Below are 18,621 nucleotides of genomic sequence, written 5' to 3'. Positions count from 1 at the left end.
CTAGGGGTTCTAATAGCTATACTAACTATATGCCTAATAACTCTAGGGGTTCTTGGGTCAGACTGCAGTTTACTGAAGGCTCTTTGGAGGCTCTAGGACTGCACAGGTAGCAGTAAACTAGGCAGGCTGTGGCAAACTTTGGTGCTGGGGAACAGGAGGTTTGTGGTGAACATACAGAATGGATCGTTATGCTAATGAGTATTCCAAAAGTATTTAAGAAGGGAATGCTTTCTGCGGTGTTTGATGGGAGTGACATGACTGCTCAGATGCAAGTTTTAAGAACAAACACTTGCCTCTGAGAGAAAAAAAGCTGGTTATAGCCACATTTAGCCACTCCAACATACGTTTCTCAGGGATAATCAAGTTCACAGATGCATAAACCATTGCTTTTAATAGGGGAAAGTGATGAGATTATTTGGGACTTTGGAACTTGCTGGTTTGGATTTTCTTGCTCTGCAAGAAGATTTGCTTTGTAGAACTGCGCTCCTGGTAGTGATGAGGAAGCATTTACGCCTCCAGAGATGTCTTAGCAAGCAGAGTCTGATGTGGGACGGTGTCTGTCGTTCAGGGCTTCCTCCAAGGTTGCATAAACCAAAGTTCTTGGGTCAATGGCTCTTGTTACTCAAAGGATGGAAGCCCTTTGCTTACGCACGAGTTTTTCATTGTCACAGCTACTATAATAACAAAAACTCAATTTAAAGCTACTGTAGTTTGCTGCTATAACTTCTTTAAATGCTTTCTTTTGGAAAGAAAAATCAGATGGGAATCAAATCTTCTAGCACATGAACCTGCTGTGAACAGGAGAAGAGAACAGGTTTTTTGGGTTCTTTGATGGCTTCGGCAGGAAGTGCGGGGTACTTGCTTTGACCTGAATCTCCCTTGCTACGTGCCCGGGGAGAGTTTTAACTCTAAAGATGTTGAAACAAGGTGGGGAGGCCTGGATTTTCCAGACTAAATGAAACAGGAATGTTGTGGATGGACTTGATCGAGCCTTTGAGTTGAGGGTGGGCTGGGTGACTTTGAAGTTCCATCAGGCTCCGGTTTCGATCGTTCTGTGATCTGCAACTGTGCACTTTGCCAAAGGTACCTGCGATGTGGAAAGTGCATCTTTGGAAGGCAGAAAGGAACCTTCTTGTTAAGCTACCTCTGAAGAACGAGTTTTTGAGTTAGTGTCTTTAATACACAGTACCAGAGAATAGAGTTCAAAGGAGAAAAGTAAGCCAGTGCTATCCTGTTGGTACAGAAGTACAACTTACCTTTGCTTTTCCTATTTACAGTGCTTCCCAATGAGATTACACTTGAGAACAACTTCACTGTCGTATTTTACTGAAATTATCAGATAATTGACAGGCAGCAACTGCTTGTTTTACAAAGGTCTGATACAGAATAATATATCCGGAATAAAAATATGAAAAAAATATAATAATAAAAATATGAAACATTCACAGAATCCCAGAATGTCAGGGGTTGGAAGGGCCCTGGAAAGCTCATCCAGTGCAATCCCCCCATGGAGCAGGAACACCCAGATGAGGTTACACAGGAAGGTGTCCAGGCGGGTTGGAATGTCTGCACAGAAGGAGACTCCACAACCTCCCTGGGCAGCCTGGGCCAGGCTCTGACACCCTCACTGAGGAGAAGTTTCTTCTCAAATTTAAGTGGAACCTCTTGTGTTCCAGCTTGATCCCATTACCCCTTGTCCTGTCATTGGTTGTCACCAAGAACCTGGCTCCATCCTCCTGACACTCCCCCTTTCCATATTGATCCCCATGAATGAGTCCCCCCTCAGTCTCCTCTTGTCCAGCTCCAGAGCCCCAGCTCCCTCAGCCTTTCCTCACACGGGAGATGCTCCACTCCCTTCAGCATCTTCAGTGCCCTGAGCTGGACTCTCTCCAGCAGTTCCTTGTCCTTCTTGACAGTAATGTTATGTAAAACGAGACACAAGCTCACTTATTTTGTTTTCAACATTAAACATGTTGAAGCTTTCTGTTTGTTTTTAAGCTAGCATGTGGCTTTTTTTCCCTTTTAATCAGTGTTCATGGGGGTGAATGTTGGATGCTGTGAATGTTGGATAATAGCAGAAGAGGTTTTCCTGTAACTCGGGACTTCAGCACAGAGTCATGAAAAGCTCGGGTTGGATATTGCAAAGGTGAATAACGTATCTTTAGAATTTTAATGTTGTAAATGTCATAACTGTAGACTTGCAATACTTCCAAAAGAATCTCTCCTGCCCTCTGTGCCATATTTACGTTGTTGCTGATATAAGTGCTTCTGTGGCTTTGCAGTGAACTGCAGAGCAAGGAATTGATGTGGTTTAAAACTGAATTTAAAAGCATAAATCTGGTTTGGTTTCCCCTTCCTGTGAACCAGGAGGAGAAGCAGCAGGAACAAACCAGCAAATTAACGGTGAGACCAGTGCTTTTGACAGCTGTGTTGGCCCACACTAGTTCAGTGATGGTAAAAATATGGCATAAACACGCACTGAGTTTTTACCATATGCTGAATATATACTACTATATGATACCAAACATGGAATCGGAATGTACTTGAAAGGAAAAATTCATTCAAGTCTGATGTCACAGTGAAAGCTGTTGCTAATTCTTGGGCAGCTTTGTTATTTAGAGCAAAAATGTGCTTTCTTTCGCCCATTAGACTGTGGTAATGTCATCTCTTTAAAGGTGAGTCTGGAGTGGGACGGTTCACATCTAAAAATAAGATGTGCAGTAGGACAATTAGGGGTAGGTGAGGAGAGTGAAGTTACTCCTTTTTGTCTAGTGGAAGTATTACCTGTGAAAGTTTGACTTGGTCAGTGCTTGGTCTTTTAGGAGGTAGGTGCCTAAATGTGGAGAAGCATTCAAGTTTTATGATAGTTTGTATTTTCAAAGCATTGTTAAATATATAAATGAATGAATGAAATAAATATTATATGCAGCAGCTTCTGTGTCTGGTAGCTAGTAGATAATTTTGGGGATGACTTCCCTGAGCGTTGAAGTCGAACTTTTCAAGGTGCAGATCAAGATTTTGGGAGCTCTTGTCCTAAATAAAAAAGCTCTTGTTTACTCTTTGCTGTTGGCTGAGCCTGAGGCCTTTAAAACAAACTAGTTGGTGTAACAAGCTGTCTCACAAAAGACTCAAAACTTGTTGATCTCTGAAGTAGTCAAATAAGTTCCTACAAGACTTGTAGAAGTTAGGAACTCGCCACAGTGTTCGGACTGTGGGAGGGAGCGTGTGTGGTCTTGCTCTCCAGACAGCAATGAATCCACGCAGAGATGTTCTCATTACATATCCCAACCATGGGAAAAACTTAATTGGAGTTTGCATGTCATTGTATACCAAAGTCCTCGACTGTTTGATGTAAATATGTAGGAAACTGGCTTTGGTAATTATGATGCCCACAGCCTATGCCAGCACCACTCCCTTATTTGCAAGGAATAGCGCTATCAACAGAGATAATTATCCCACGACGTTTCATAATGCTGCTTGTCCCGGTATTGCTGTCACTGAGAAGCATTTGGAAAAAGTATAGGGCTGCTTTTAACACTTGTGTTAGTCTGTTTTGGAACATCTGGAGAAGTTCAGGAGCGCCCTGTAGATCTGCATGTGAGCAGGACGGTCTCAGAAATGCTGATTTTGTCTCTGAAATTTAATTTTTCCTCATTTGTTTTATGTTTGCTCTGGGCTTTTTGGTGGGATGTGGAGTCCCAGCTGCAGGTTGTCTTTGGCATTGCCCGTCTTGCGGAGGGAAAAGTCAACGTGCTGGTCCCTAAGGTGCATCGGGAGCTTTTTACAGGGTGGAGGGAGAAGAGAAACAGGCTGATGCTCGTGGAGTGGCCCTGTGAGAAGAATCAACAGGGAGTTTCTGTTCTGTTTACGAAGCTCTTGTTGGCTGTGGGGAAACTTGGAGTCTCCTTGCGTTCCGACAAGATCCCACGGCGTTAACGTCGGCTGGTTTGGTATGTAGATTGTGGAGGTGGTGGCGAGGGAAGGTGTGGGCCCAGCGCTGTGGCTGGGTTGTGGTGAACAAGTTGAGAGTCCTGGTTTAGAAAAAATGAAGGTGTCTGCTGGCTGTGGAGAGGAGGGAGGCGAGTTCTGCTGCTCTTTTTTCTTGTAAAACACTGTCCTGGTTTTGTTAAAGAACAAGTTTCTGTTTTAGTGAATTTGCCTGTCAGCTAAAGCTTCATATTAGCTACATTTTCCTGGAGAACCAGACACATGTTTTGGTAAACATAGCAATGGAATGTGAAGTTATTGATAAGCATGGATGGACATCTCGCCAGAGGGGCAACGAGAAACAGGTGACCAAGAAACTGGCCAACTGTGTATAACATCCCATTCACGTGATACTTCATATAAAAGTGGGAGATCACGAGGATCTTGTCCCTTTTTTCCTTATGGCCGACATTAGGAGAGGACCTTGCGAGTTGTCCCTGCAAACTGAGGCCAGTGACAGACTGAATCCAGCTCCGGTTGGCTGCAGAGTCCAGTCCAGGACTTTGGGTGCCGGCTCTGCAGCTGCTGAGACTTTCAAGATTGGTTTTGTATATTTTGTATTATTTTCTCTATTCTTATCAGTAGCATTAGTAAAACATGGTTAATTTTTCCAGCTCTCTTCTCTCTGTCATTCTGTCCCTCCTGATCTCCTGTGCTGAGTGGGAAGGGGGGAGAGGAAGGGCCGAAAGGGGGAGGAGGAGGGAAGAGGGAGGTTAACAATACATCTGCCAGGGTTTTATTGTCACCCTGCAACCTAAACCCTCGACAAACACATACATAACTATCCTAGCTTTTTTTTTTTTTTGACCAGTGTCAAATAAAAACAAAACCGGCAGGTCTATAATTAAAGCATAACAAATAATAAAACTACCACTCAATTTTTCCTGCCCTTTGGTGAAAAGGAAACTGAGAAATTGGCACAAAGAAAACCTTCATGAAAACTTGTTGGTGCTGATCAGGATGAATGAATTAAGCTTTCACTTCGCTTGTATTTTCTTCCTATTTGAAGTTTCCAAGATGCCTTTTAACTTGGAGCGGCTTGCTTCTGTCTCTTTTTTATATAAATATAATTAAATCCCACATAGATCTGAAATGAAATCAAGTAGCCTTTCCCAATTACAATTATTTTGTCAACATGGAAAAAAGCAAACAAAACAACCCTGCTAGCCTGCTTTAACTTCCAGTGGAACTACTTAAATTCAGTCCTGCTTAACAGTTACACAAATACACAAATAGAGATTATAGTACTTACGTATTATTTCTGAAGGAGTTATTGCTTTCTCGGGTTTTCAGATCAAAATGCTTGTAGAAAGAATGTTGTCTTCAGGCAAGTTAAAACTTGCTGGCATATTCATAGTGATACGGTGTCTTTGAAAGAAATTGTGGGGATATATCTACAAAGATTCAAGCTGGAGAATCAAATCGTTCCCATTTTTAAGGCTGGTATTTGAGTTGCCTGTGGATTGTATTGATGTATCTTTCTAGGAATTGGTCTCTTATGATGAGGATCTGCTGTGTTAACTGAACGCTGCTTGTGTAGGGTTAATAACAAGTTTCCAGATACAAATACACCTGGCATGAAATAACAGTGATTTCTCATGTTGTTTTTCTGCTGTGTTGGGGAATCTCTTTTAATAGTCCAGAAAAATACAGTAGAATTTCCTACAAAAATGAGAATGAGAGAATGAGTTCAGTTGTAGCCCAGCTGAAAAGCTCTTATTATGTGTCTCTAGCATCATGCGTTAAATGTATATTTTAAAAGTCTGTTTTTATGCTGTAGAGCACTTAAGTTTGTCACAGCCGTGGCAATGACACTGGCTGCTTTCATCCACTGCTCATTGCTCATTGGCAAAAGGATACAAGGCTCTCCAAGTGCATTTGCCTGTTAGGCAAACTAGTTGGATACATACACAGAGTGTAATGATAAGAAAAAACAAATTCTGCGTTACTGAAGTGCTTTTCCTAGTCAGCAATTGCCATAGAACTGCTGTTACAGCCCTTCTCCGGCACTACAAACAAATGGGTTTGGACTGCAGATGGTGTGGTGGATGTAGAGCTGAACCACTTCCAAGTGTATCTCTAAAGAGAAAATGAGTTCTCCTAACTTACTATTTTACCTCCTTTGCTTTGCAGGATGTTAATTACCTTTAAATCTTCCTTTTTCTTCTTTTCCGACCTTTTTCCTGACCACGATGCTTGCTTTGAATGGCAAAGACTGTAGGAGAGGGATACGTGTGATCAGGGTAGAATAGAGCTCGCCAGTAAGACTACTGAGATTTATAAGTGGGATAACAGCGTAGTTCTTCAGGCGAAAGTCTGAAATCTCTGAGGATCAGGAATGAAAGAGGCGTCTCTGCAGGGAAGTAAAGCCCCAAGAGATCTTCATGGACCGGTTGAGAGTTATCAGGAACGTTACAGGTGACAGCGCTGCGATGAGAAGCATCTACTTGCCCTAAATCTTCGGGTTAGGGTGGTGATGAATTAAATGCTTATGCATTGCTAAACCGTTTCCAGTTGGGGAAATTCCCTGGGGAAGGAGCGATGTCCCCTTGAGGCTTCAGTCTTCTCTGAACAGTTAATCCTTTGGGTTTCTGTCCTCAGAGAGATGAAAGAGCTGTCAAAGGCTATTGTGTTACACCTGATAAAGGAAGTCATTAGCGAGGCTTCAGATATAGTCACATTAATTAAAAACACTTGCATCCTTTTCCCTTAATAATAGATGAGGCCTTTAGGATTAGAGCTTTTTAAAAAAAAGAAAAACAAAAAACCAACTGCCAATTGAAAAAAAAACCTCTTTGTGAATAGACTAAAATTCCCTTTCACTTAGTTTTACTTTCCCCTAAATTACTTGGTTTTTCCAGATCACCTCTTTCTTCTTCTTCATTCCTGCATGAGCTGTGGGGATGGTAAAAAACTCCTCATGTTCTGAAATCACACAGAAGATTTAGGATTTGTTCTTCCAAATCCCTTTAATTCTAGAGGTGAAGACGTATTTCTGTGGCTGAACATCTCAGTATTTTCTTTGCAGTTGATGGCCTTATTGACGATAGCTAAAATGTCAACCATCGATCACAAAAGAATGTTTGAATTCTCAAAACTTACTGTGATTGTGTTATATTTTTGCCATGCATCAGGATATCGTGATCAAATTGCCGCTCTCCTTTTCTGTATCGCAAGCTGGTGGTGTTTTATCCCAACTCTTTTTGTTTCTTTCTAGGTATAATGGCTCCCTCCCTAACGGTGACAGAGGACGCAGGAAAAGCAGATTCGCTCTTTATAAGCGACCGAAGGCAAATGGAGTTAAACCCAGCACTGTTCATGTGATTTCTACTCCCCAAGCATCCAAGGTATGTGGAGCAAACCCTGTTTTTTAATGATTCTGGGTGGAGAACAGCTCGCTTATTACTGCTCATTTCCCATGCTGCTGGGTCATTCTGTGGTAGGCAGATATATTTGTTTCAATGGAAAGTCCGCGGTGAATTTTCTTTCTAGGGATATATATATCGTTAATCCGTTTACCTGCTTAAAATAGTCTCTGACTCCAGGTATGGGATAACCTGACCTTCATGCGCTTGTTCAGACAGCTGATTTTGTCAATGCTGATGGTTTTATCTGACCCATTGAGTAGTCGTGTGATGCAAATACAAGTAGTATTTAAATGGCTTTCTCGCCACACTATAAGATTGGTATGTCTCAGGGTGATACCTGACATGATGTAAAACCTTAGTGATCCCCATGGGCTGTTCATTTTTATTGCTAATAATGATTTTGTATGTGTTTTCACTTGAAGTCTAGTGTAGGTAAAGGAGGAAAAACATATATTAGCACAGTAATTTCTGGAGGACAAGTAGTAAATATATGAACATAATATGTTAATGTATAGAACTGTCTGGGTTGAAGTTCTGATAGTGGAGGGTATTTCAATCAGGAAAAAGTCATCCTATGTCTTATCTCAAACACTTTTTCCTAGAGGCAAAAAGTGAGCAGAATTGTGGTGAAACTGGAAGGGGTTTTGTGTGGTGACGCTCAGGAAAGTGGCTGGTTTGTAAGAGGGGTTCATCACTTTTACCAAAATGCATCTCAAGGGAGAGAGAGAACAGAGACCATTCTCAGAAATGTGTCGTCTAACTTAGGCTGAGATAAGAGCATTGTTTAATACATAGTATAGGATTGTTTTATAATATGTACACAATCACAGAATGGACTGGGTTGGAAAAGACCTCAGAGATCATCAAGTCCAGCCCTTGGTCCAACTCCAGTCCATTGACTAGATCATGGCACTAAGCGCCATGTCCAATCTCAGTTTAAAAACCTCCAGGGCCGGTGAGTCCAGCACCTCCCTGGGCAGCCATTCCAATCCTGACCACTCTCTCTGTAAAGAACCTCCCTCTAATATCCAGCTTAAATTTCCCCTGGCAGAGTTGAAGCCCATGGCCCCTTGTCCTATTGCTGACTGCCTGGGAGAAGAGACCAATCCCCCCCGGCTAGAACTGCCCTTCAGGTTAATGTGGTGTTACTGTGAGTGCTGAGCTCGCCTCTAAGCCTCCTCTTCTCCAGACTAAACAACCCCAGTACACTGTATATAGCATATACAGTACACAGTATAGAACTAAATTTCTCAAAATACACAATATCAGGGCTTGTTTTTTTAAAGATATATAGGGTGTGCCCAGCACAGATAAATATGCAGTATTTTATTATCAAAATGAAAGGATTTGTGAGCTCAGCCTTCCTGATGAAATCAACCTTCAAAATCAAAGGGCTGTGGTATACGTTTGTATGTTGGTGACTCTGGTCTGTTGCTTAAAATGTAACAAACGAAAAAACTGGTTTAGGTAGCTCATGGAAATACCCACATGTTCTCACTGGATAATCTTAAGCATTTGGACTGCAGATAGTATTTCAGCATTCGCCTTGTAAAATATTTAAACACCTGGCAGCCACGGCAAGGTATCTGGTTAATGTTCATCCGCTTTGTTATTGTAGTGTAGATAAAATATGTGTGCTGTACAAATTGGTGCCTTTACAAAGATAGCAGTGGGTCTGAGACATTAAAGCCCATCCTCTGAGGACTTGGCTTCAGGTAGATACGTCGGGTTGAATAGATTCTTTTGCACTTTCTCTGAACCCTTATAAAAGAGCTTTTGTGTATTTGTCCTGTTGTCTGGGGCAGGGCTGGTGGCCGTGTGCCAGAACAGCGATGTGGTGGATTTCAGTTTTCAATGCACAGAAAGCACGTTTACATTTGAAGATGCTTTTGTAGGCTTTTCTGGCATCTTAAACACCAGAGCCTAAATGTGTTTTACTAGGAACGGCTTCTGCATCCAGAAATGTAGACTAATAGAGAAAAGAGTGAGCTGCTTTGTTCTTAGAAAATAACGTGCAACTTGACCTCACAAGTTTTGTTCTGCTTCTCAGCCTTTCAATTTAACTCTTACTTAAGGATGATGAAACAGTGCGGACTTGGGCTACACGGGATATTAACAAGTTTCCTCTCTTTCCATCCTTCTAACTTTACAGGTGCCAGTTCTGTTTTGTTTGGCTTGTCTGCCACTGTGTAAACAGCATCTTTGAGTAGAAAGAAATGGTGTTTTCAGCGTACTGATGCGTTTTGGGTGGGGAATTTAGCAGAGGTGGGTAAAGCACTGACTAGCTCTATTCGTTTTGTCTCCCCTGTGGCACGGATGCTGGAATAAGCTGGTTTTGTGCTAATTCCATTAATGCAGCAGCTCAAGAACTGTAACTGCCACCAATTTTCAGTCAGTGTGTCAGCCTGAAAACTGCAATAGATCCTAAGAGGATGCTTGTCATGTTCCATTGTCCCTGCTACGCAGGTGTCAAGAGCAGCTGGAGTAGAATGGTTTCAGTAGTAAATTTAGCTAAGCTAATTGCATAGGAATCAGTGCCTTTTGTTCTTTCCACTGGAGTGCTTGTTTTTTGCCATTCTGCCTTCCGGAGATGCCGAAGAAAATGTAGAATTGTTTGTTGTTCTGAGGGTATATTTGTGGGGAAAGCATTGTGTGAGTCTCAAGCTTTTTCAGAGTATTGTTAAAATGTGTGCATCTCTTCAAAATTACACACTTTAAAACCTGTTTTACTAACTCTGTGTGTATGCACTATTCCAGGAATTTTCTAATGTGCCTGGTTTTACAAAACTCAGACTATTTGTCTAAGACTTCTTCCCAGTGTTTTCAAAATTGGTGTTACTGTGAGAAAGCAAAATGAAAACTCTTCGGATATCTCTTGTATGTGTGTGCGTACATATCTTGATATCTTGGGTTGGGAGGGGGGAAGTGTGATGCTCTTCCTTAACAACTTATAAGCCTTACTCAAGATTTTAACAATTCCATTTGAAAGACTAGAGAGTTTGTTTCAAAACCACCACGTTCCAGGAGAGGCCATTCCTTGCGTTGGCTTGGCTCTCATAGTGAGGAGAAAGACTGTCGTCAGTCCTGATCATAATGTCTAGAAAACCTTCCTCTGCCTACCAAACCCTTAGGTCTAAGTTTGCTACTAGCTTATCATGACATAATTAAGATTGCTGATTACAGAATTAAAGAGTGTTAGGGATTGGAAGGGACCTGGAAAGCTCATCCAGTGCAATCCCCCCATGGAGCAGGAACACCCAGATGAGGTTACACAGGAAGGTGTCCAGGCGGGTTGGAATGTCTGCACAGAAGGAGACTCCACAACCTCCCTGGGCAGCCTGGGCCAGGCTCTGCCACCCTCACCGGGAACAAGTTTCTTCTCATATTTAAGTGGAACCTTTTGTGTTCCAGAGTGAACCCATTACCCCTTGTCCTGTCATTGGTTGTCACCCAGAAGAGCCTGGCTCCATCCTCATGACACTCACCCTTTATATATCTGTAAACATTAATGAGGTCACCCCTCAGTGTCCTCTTGTCCAGCTCCAGAGCCCCAGCTCCCTCAGCCTTTCCTCACACGGGAGATGCTCCACTCCCTTCAGCATCTTGGTGGCTGCGCTGGACTCTCTCCAGCAGTTCCCTGTCCTGCTGGAACTGAGGGGCCACAACTGGACACAATATTCCAGGTGTGGTCTCCCCAGGGCAGAGTAGAGGGGCAGGAGAACCTCTCTGACCTACTGACCACCCCCTTCTAATCCACCCCAGGTACCATTGGCTTCCTGGCCACAAGGGCCCAGTGCTGGCTCATGGTCACCCTGCTGTCCCCAGGACCCCCAGGTCCCTTTCCCCTACACTGCTTGCCAACAGGTCGTTCTCCAATTTATTCTGGAACCTGGGGTTGCTCCTGCCCAGATGTAAGACTCTACACTTGCCCACACAGGTGGATTTTCATTCCTGTTCCTCCCTCTCCATAGCCATTACTGACTCCTTGTTTGAGGTTGTTGTTAATAGCTGGAGCTCCCCAGTTCCAGATGAGGGGGTTGCTGGCTGCTGGTGTTAACAGTGAGGTTACTGGTGGTACTGAGCACTCATGTCATCTCACCTCCCATGACTCTAGGTTTGTATGCATTTAGTTTTCTTTGTTTTCTGATGCTTTAGAATTATTTCAGTTGGTGTGAAGGTTAGAAAAATGAAGGAGCTTCGCATGCATTAGGAAGCACCGGTTCTTGATGTTGGCCCTTTAGGATGCTCTAAGGCTACTCTGGAAGCATGAATGAAGTCTATTGTGACAGCAAGTACAGTATTTGAGACCTCCCAAAGTATTGGCTCAGTGGGCAGGAGAATATAAGTAGCAAGCACTGGGAGTATTCCTTTCTGGCAAGCGATACATAAACACTTGTATTCCTAATACTGAAGATTGCAAATGTCTTTTGAATTGCTTCAGAGTACAAACCCCACCCCGCTTTGGTACCTTTTTATAGGGGTATGTCTTGGTACTTATTATGTCTGTCTGTCTTGGTATCAAAGTTTTCCTTTCGTAACCTGTGGTAGATAAAGACAATCTATTTTCTCCCCTATGATTCAAGCTCACTGGGGAAGATCTTTCCAGCTTCAAGTCCAATTACCTGCCGCATTGGCTTCTGCTTTGTTCTATCACAACAGCAGCCTGTGTAGTCACCGCCTGAGTTCCTGCAGCTCAAATCGAGTTTCATGCTGCTACTGGAGAAGAACAAAATGCAGCCATAGGAATAATTATTAGGTCGGGGAGAGAGCTGCAATTTGTGCTTTGAGTGACGAGAGAAAATGAAAGTGTAGGATTCTTGTGATTAGTTGTCTGCTGTAGATACTGCGTCTGCTTTGACATACTTTGTGAATTTTGAGTAAAAAGACCAGAGATCCTTTTGGAACTGGCGGGTTTTTGGTGCTTGTGGATGAAAGCTGGAGAGCTCAGCTGCCGTCAGGACGGTTCTGTGTCTGTCAGTGGCTTCTTTCTGTCCTACTGGGCTTACTTACAGTGTAATCAGTTCATGGAGCACTAATTTGTTCTGAAGTAACTTAATCACACAGGTACCTTGAGAGTCCTGGGCTCTGCAGAGACAGCTGCTTCTTGGCTCATCAGACTGAATCTACTTGAATAATGGTTTCCTCGGTGTAGAGTGTCCTTTTCTTCTATTAAATGAGCATCATCTTAACATGCTAAGTCCCTGTCGCCTTGCCCTCACAAACAGTAGGAAGCGGTTAGACCAGAAGAAAATTGTTAGACCAATTTCATAAGTGGGGCTTAATAAATGACAACTGTTACTGCGAAGCTCGCCTTCCTAAGCTTTTGGGACCTATTGAGCAGAATGCATGTCAAAGGTTTTGGAAAATCACTTTACAGTGTTTTCTGACAAAATCCAGATGTTTAGTGAAGGAAGGGGAATTAAAAATTGCTGAAGATGACAACAGTTATTTTTTATGAGTTAACATTGTTTTTTTGTTTTCATGCTCATGTTTAAACCACATCTGCTGTAAATTGATATTTAGAGCAGATCCCACTTGAATTTGGGTGCCCTTTGAAAGCAGAGGAAGGTGCAGCAATCACCAGGACTAACGTTAAGCAACTCAGGAGCATTTGGTGCACGAATCTATCAGCTCTCAGCTTCCTTTACCCTGTCAGAAATAACCTGGAGGAGTTCAGTCTTGTGCAAATGGAGAGCCAGGTAAAGTAGAGACAGTATCTCAGCTGAGCTTCAAATGCTGGAGTGTAAGGTCAGACACTGCACACCTTTGCTGCCCATTGGGGAATGTCCTCAATTGTTCTAACCACCAGAAAAGGTATTAATACGAGTAGGATTTGTGCTGCAGGCAGCAGAGCCACTTGTTTCACTGCAAGATTACAATTTCACTGCTTTAGCTTCAGGTAGCACAACTTGTTTAAAACTAACTCGTTCTAGTTTGTCTGGTTTCTACCTGTTTTCCCACCATCCCTCGGGATTTAGAGTGGAAATTTTAGACCGCCTACTGTAGTGGTAAAGCTCTGTCCTCTTACACGTTTACTCTAATTAGATTCTTAATTGACTGGAATGGATCTGGTCTTAGAAGTGCATGTCTCCTGCAAGCTGGGCTGGTCTGAGCTTCCTAGGAGATAACCCCAAACTGGTTTCAGTTGACCGTGAGCCAGCATTGGGCCCTTGTGGCCAGGAAGCCAATGGTACCTGGGGTGGATTAGAAGGGGGTGGTCAGTAGGTCAGAGAGGTTCTCCTGCCCCTCTGCTCTGCCCTGGGGAGACCACACCTGGAATATTGTGTCCAGCTGTGGCCCCTCAGTTCCAACAGGACAGGGAACTGCTGGAGAGAGTCCAGCGCAGCCACCAAGATGCTGAAGGGAGTGGAGCATCTCCCGTGTGAGGAAAGGCTGAGGGAGCTGGGGCTCTGGAGCTGGACAAGAGGACACTGAGGGGGGGACTCATTCCTGGGGATCAATATGGAAAGGGGGAGTGTCAGGAGGATGGAGCCAGGCTCTTCTGGTGACAACCAATGATAGGACAAGTAGCAATGGGTTAAAACTGGAACACAGGAGGTTCCACTTAAATGTGAGAAGAAACTTGTTCCTGGTGAGGGTGGCAGAGCCTGGCCCAGGCTGCCCAGGGAGGTTGTGGAGTCTCCTTCTGTGCAGACATTCCAACCCGCCTGGACACCTTCCTGTGTAACCTCATCTGGGTGTTCCTGCTCCATGGGGGGATTGCACTGGATGAGCTTTTGAGGTCACTTCCAACCCATGACGTTCTGTGATTTTGTGAAGCTGCAAAGGCTGGGCATGATATTTCTGCCTGTGTGGTGGTACTGCCTTTTGAACTTGAGGATAACATGTAATTGCAAGTTGGCATCACTAAGTGAGAAGAGCCTCCCTAGAATATTAAAAAGTGATGCCAATCTGCTGTTGTGCTCCAGGTTTTTGAGTGGCAGCACAACTAGGAACTGCCTGATAACCACAGGGGCTCGTGTACAACTCCTAGAAGAACCTGGGACTGTTTGCGTGTGTAAGACAGTAATGCCCAGCTGCCGTTTTGGAACCATGCTTCGTCACCTTTGTCATGGGGGGGAACTTTACGCAAGTCTGAATTGTGACTTTCATGTTAGCTTTGAACTTTGAAGCCCCTGTAGGCAGAGACAGTTGGATTTTAGGCTGTATAGAATGCAGTTTTATAGCACATGTGACACAGCCTGTCCTCAACTGAATCTTGTACCACAGAACTAAAGACAGATGTTATGGCACTAATAAGAGATGAAAGGCAGCATGCATCTTATTCTTGTGTTACCCTCTTTCAATGAAATGGAGTTTGTTTCTAATTATGTGTATATAGGTTGTTTCATTCTCAAAAGTGTGATGACAAGAGGAGCAGGCAACTAGTTTGAGATAACAGCAAAAGCACATACTTCATTAATGTCCAAAAAACCATTGTCTTAAGTGGATGGAATGCTGTGTTTTGGAAAAAGCAGGTAGCATATACTCAGAGCAGTATGGAACAGCTTTTCTGGAACAGAGGAGTTGGAACGGCATCAAAGAGTCGATGAGACTCCTGTGCTCTAAGGCTTTGTTGCGAGGGGCAATTATTTTGCAAACATGGAAAGAGATTCAAGCTTCATGGGCCAATAGTAACTTTTCAAAGAAACAAACAGCTGCTATTCCTGTTTTACAAATTAGAAAATACTTATTTTCCAGAGTGCTTTGAGATTTTGTTGATGGGAAGAACAAAATCTAAATATTTCTCTTTTTGGGAGGCTTTTATGACTACATCTGTAAAATGAGTAATTGTTCATTTAGTGAGGGAGTAGAGGGGTGCCTGACTTGTGAGACTAGAAGATTCCTCTTCCCACCGTTTGTAGGTCTCTTGTCTGAGACGTGTTTATCCTTTCTTTTAGATGCAGCACTGCTTTGTTTGGGATCCTGTTGGTTTGCTCCTACGCAACACCGAAAACCTCAAAGATTTTAAAAGAAAACAGGGAGCACTTTATCAGGATAATCTCTTTTGAAGGGATGTATCCCCAGCAAAGTGCTTATGGTGATGCTACACTTGCTGAATCCTCCAGGCTCTTGAGTGTTATCTGTGCTTGGTGGTCATCAGAACAATTTGGAATTCTGTAGCACTATGGGTTTGTTTCTACAGGATTATTATCTTCTTTTTTTGATTGTCTCATAGCTGTCCTTCCATGAAAACAAGCTTGTCTAGCCATTGAGTCAACATCAGAGCTTGTACTTATGTGACCTCCATGCAGGACTGTGTGTGTTGTGTACAGACTTGTCTTTAAATTCTAAGTATGTCTCTTGTCCATAGTGATTCTGCCGGTACTTCAGGAAGTTCTGGACTCTGCAGACGCCGGGTGTGAGATATGCATGTGATAATATATGCTTTGGCCTTCTGATTTCAGGAACAGTAGATGCCTATCGCTTTGACTTGAGGAAGCTCATTAAAGGCCCAGCTCTGCCAGCTTGCTCGGCTGTACAGTACTTGGGTTTCTTTCACCATCGTATCGGTCTGAGCTCAGAGTTGTCTCTCCTACTCTGAGTTCACAGTCGGGGAATGATGGATGCTTTCTCCTCTGTTGATATCAGCAGGCAAGGAGGGATATCAGTCCCTGTCAAGCTGAAAAACTGTGGATTTGGTGCACTGAAGTCAAATTTGTATATTCCCCCTGGAGCACTTACTCCAGTGACCACTGGCCTGGCATTTGGTTGCTCACGGGAAAGGGACCAGTGTCTTAACAGTGATCTGTCCAGGGCTGGGATTATCTTAAGTGTTGTGCTCTCAGCCTTGGATCTTCACAACTACCACTTCTGCGGTTGCAGAGATTTCTCTGGGAACCATTCCTGTTTTCTAAGTTTAAGATACTGAGACTTATTTTTCTTTTGCCCCAACTCAGGCTGGGAGGAGTGGCTGACACTGGAAGCTGTGCTGCCATCCAGAGACCTGGACAGGCTGGAGAGCTGGGCAGGGAAAAATTTAATGAAATATAGCAAGGGCAAGTGTAAAGTATTGTATGTGGGCAGGAACAACCCCAGGTTCCAGTATAAGTTGGGGAATCACCTATTAGAGAGCAGTGTAGGGGAAAGGGACCTGGGGGTCCTGGGGACAGCAGGGTGACCATGAGCCAGCACTGGGCCCTTGTGGCCAGGAAGCCAATGGTACCTGGGGTGGGTTAGAAGGGGGTGGTCAGTAGGTCAGAGAGGTTCTCCTGCCCCTCTGCTCTGCCCTGGGGAGACCACACCTGCAATATTGTGTCCAGTTGTGGCCCCTCAGTTCCAACAGGACAGGGAACTGCTGGAGAGAGTCCAGCGCAGCCACCAAGATGCTGAAGGGAATGGAGCATCTCCCGTGTGAGGAAAGGCTGAGGGAGCTGGGGCTCTGGAGCTCAGAGGAGAGAAGGCTGAGGGGCGATCTGATTAATGTTTAGGAGGATGGAGCCAGGCTCTTCTCGGTGACAGCCAATGGTAGGACAAGGGGCAGTGAGTTCAAACTGGAACACAAGAGGTTCCACTTAAATTTGAGAAGAAACTTGTTCCTGGTGAGGGTGGCAGAGCCTGGCCCAGGCTGCCCAGGGGGTTGTGGAGTCTCCTTCTGTGCAGACATTCCAACCCGCCTGGACACCTTCCTGTGTAACCTCATCTGGGTGTTTCTGCTCCATGGGGGGGTTGCACTGGATGAGCTTTCCAGGTCCCTTCCAACCCCTGACATTCTGGGATTCTGTGATAAGCAAATGTAGGTTTGACCTGTTTATTTATATTTCTTTTGTGGCTCCTGTGAGACAAATGAAACTTCAGTTCCAGAGCCTGTTGTGAGTTTCCTGTAGCTGTGCAATTCTGTTTCTCTGTCTTAACTCACTGGAGACTTGGATGGTAAAGCACTCCCAGTTTGTAGCTTGAGTAGCTCTTGTGTGTAAACCAGTTCTGCTCAGATTCAGTCAGGGGTTTTGTTCTTGAGCAGTGGAATCTGAAAAGAACATGAAGCTTTGCTGGTGATATAAACCACATTCTATGCTTGTTCTGCAGCAAGGCAAACTTCTGGTTTTGTTGTTTGTTAATCTCAAATCTCAGTTAAGTTTAGCTGAAGAGGTGCTTTCTTTTGTAGGGTTTCTTCCAAGAATCAGGACTTTGTGGAACCAGGGCGTAGATATTTCTGTTGTGGATGATCAGGTTGTTTTTGAACCTGTAGCAAATTGCTTGTTCTCTGCCTCTTTCAGGAATTCTGTAAATAAACTGTTCTTTGGGTAGCAGTTACAGCCTCTGGGGATTAGAGCTGCTGTTCCCATCTCCAGACAGTGCTGCTTCTTAATTTCAGCTGAATGAATTTATTCCACCTTTTCCTTCCTTAAGTTATGTGTCTTCTTGAATGAGTTGTGCTGTCTTCTCATAATGACAGGGCTAAATTCACAGGCCCAGCATCTCCCCGTCTCTACCACAAATGACCAAAGGTTTGGTGATATTCTCCTGGCTGTGTTAAGACCTTTGTCTGTCTCTCATTTTAAGATGACCAAACCATTCCTAAGGAATGGTTCAACTCTTGAGACTTGTCTTTAGTTACATGTCACCAGCATAATACAGCTTTATGGCTGAAATATGTAAATGCTGGAGGGTGTACGTAGCATGGAGGAGGTTGGTCTCTTCTCCTATGTAGCAAGTGATAGGACAAGAGGAAATGGCCTCAAGTTGCGCCAGGGGAGGTTTAGATTGGAAATTAGGAAAAAATTCTTCACAGCAAGGGCTGTTGGTCATTGGAACAGGCTGCCCAGGGCAGTGGTGGAGTCACCATCCCTGGAGGGGTTTAAAAGGCATTTAGATGAGGTTCTTAGGGACATGGGTTAGTGCTGGAGTTGGGTTATGGTTGGACTCAATGGTCCTGAGGGTCTCTTCCAACTGAAATGATTCTATGAAAGGAGATGATGTGGTTGAGAGAAGGTGAGGGAGGGATGTGTTTTCTGTACTGGAGGTTTTAGAGTGCTTGGGGAATGCTATTAAAACAAAACTTATTTGTACTGCATGAATGCAAAAAAAAAGTGCGTGAATGGTCAAAAAATCTTCAACAATCATGGATTGATTTTTCTAGTTCGTACATTTGGTGCTACTGTACTTCATATATCCAAACCTTACTAATTTTAAATTCTCTATAAAGCAATTTTGGAGGAAATATTGAATAGGACAGCGGCTGCCAAACCCACAGAAACTGAAAGGAGATCTGACAGGAACTTTAGAGGGTCTCTGTGGGTTACTGACTGCTGCCCATCATATAATG

General features: G+C 43.7%; 2 protein-coding genes across 2 annotated transcripts in view; both read left to right on the top strand.

Annotated features, from left to right (window-relative positions):
- TMEM260 (transmembrane protein 260) overlaps nucleotides 1–18,621 on the top strand; it is a 283,367-nt gene that overhangs the window by 118,236 nt on the left and 146,510 nt on the right. The window lies entirely within an intron of this gene.
- The window catches only part of PELI2 (pellino E3 ubiquitin protein ligase family member 2), a 78,132-nt gene that overhangs the window by 19,070 nt on the left and 40,441 nt on the right, over nucleotides 1–18,621 (top strand). The window contains exon 2 of the mRNA XM_065063107.1: nucleotides 7,205–7,334. Within this exon, the coding sequence (XP_064919179.1) occupies nucleotides 7,205–7,334 (130 nt within the window). The remainder of the gene's footprint in view (nucleotides 1–7,204; nucleotides 7,335–18,621) is intronic.

This window comes from Columba livia, chromosome 5 (assembly GCF_036013475.1).
Source record: "Columba livia isolate bColLiv1 breed racing homer chromosome 5, bColLiv1.pat.W.v2, whole genome shotgun sequence".
Taxonomy (NCBI): Eukaryota; Metazoa; Chordata; class Aves; order Columbiformes; family Columbidae; genus Columba; species Columba livia.
This window is presented reverse-complemented; position numbering and strand designations above follow the sequence as displayed.